Genomic DNA, 1,311 nt, shown 5'->3' with positions numbered 1-1,311 from the left:
TTTTTTATGATAAGGTTTGAGTGGTAAATGGCCCAATCTTCTAATTAATCCTAATCAATCTTATTAATTAAATCCTAATCAAACACCAAGAAATCCTAATGCAATGGAAAACCAATTCCCACTTCTTCTTCTCCTTCTCCTCTCATCTTCAACTCTCACCTCCCAATCTCCAAATGCAGCCCCTAACCCTTCCCCTGCCCCCATCAAGGCCGTCAATCTCGGCGGCTGGCTCGTTACCGAGGGCTGGATCACCCCCAACCTGTTCGACGAAATTCCCATCAACAATGATCTCTTGGTAAAACACCAATATTTAACCACTCACCCTATCCTTCTTGACTAAAGCTCACATTTTTACACCAATTTCAGGATGGAACTCAGATCCAGCTCAAGTCCATCACCAAGAACAGCTACCTCTCCACCAACAGTAGCGTTAGCCCAACCATCACTGCAAACCAGTCTTCTCCTTCGGAGCAGGAGACATTCAGAGTTCGCATCTTGCATTCTATCTTTCCAATCATATTTCATTCAGATTGTATATGTACTGAAAAAAAGAAATACTCTACTAATCTTCAGCTATGGCGGATCACTGAAACAATGTTCCAGTTCAGGGTTTTCAACTGGAGATTCTTTGAGCTTGATGAAGATGAGAATTTAGTAGCGATTTCGGCCTCGTCTAACGACTCGGATTCTTCGCATACTTTTGAGGTGGTGAGGAACAATGACGATCGCAATAGAATACGCATCAAAGCGCCTAATGGCTCTTTCTTAGAGGTGTACAGTTGAGACTTGTTCTTATAGGAATTATGCGTTTTTCCATTCTTAAGTTCTCTATGTCCTGCAGGTGAAGCCTGATGGGTTGGTGAAGGCAGATTGTTCAGAGAGAACTGATTGGGGAGATGAAGATCCTTCGATATTTCTGCTGACTAATGTGAAGCAGCTACAAGGAGAGTTTCAGGTCACTAATGGCTATGGAACTGAGCATGCGCCGGCGGCGATGATGGTGAGATAATATTGAATTCTCCGATAATGGTAAAGGTTTGATGGTTTAATAATAGAGATCGTTTGGCTTACAGAAGCATTGGAAGAACTTCATAGTGAAAGATGACTTTAAGTTCATGTCGGAGAATGGATTGAATGCGGTGAGGGTTCCGGTGGGGTGGTGGATAAGATTCGATCAGAGCCCGCCTCACCCCTTTGTTGGGGGATCACTGCAGGCATTGGACAATGCCTTCTCCTGGGCAGAGTGAGCATACAAACATACTACTTAACACCTATCTATTTACATATCTAACACTTAAATTTCAATTTTTA

The 1,311-nt window shown here is 42.8% G+C and overlaps 1 protein-coding gene across 1 annotated transcript; it reads left to right on the top strand.

Annotated features, from left to right (window-relative positions):
* Positions 1-103: 103 nt before the first annotated feature.
* LOC110035035 lies at positions 104-1,247 on the top strand. The gene is made up of 5 exons (XM_020739273.1): positions 104-295; positions 367-486; positions 574-771; positions 842-1,000; positions 1,074-1,247. Exons 1-5 carry the CDS (start codon positions 104-106, stop codon positions 1,245-1,247), a joined length of 843 nt encoding a protein of 280 aa, XP_020594932.1.
* The last annotated feature ends 64 nt before the right edge of the window (positions 1,248-1,311 follow it).

The sequence above is a fragment of the Phalaenopsis equestris genome, unplaced genomic scaffold, assembly GCF_001263595.1.
Source record: "Phalaenopsis equestris unplaced genomic scaffold, ASM126359v1 Scaffold195518, whole genome shotgun sequence".
NCBI lineage: Eukaryota > Viridiplantae > Streptophyta > Magnoliopsida > Asparagales > Orchidaceae > Phalaenopsis > Phalaenopsis equestris.
The sequence above is the reverse complement of the archived record's forward strand: the minus strand, read 5'-3'. Positions and strand labels throughout refer to the sequence as shown.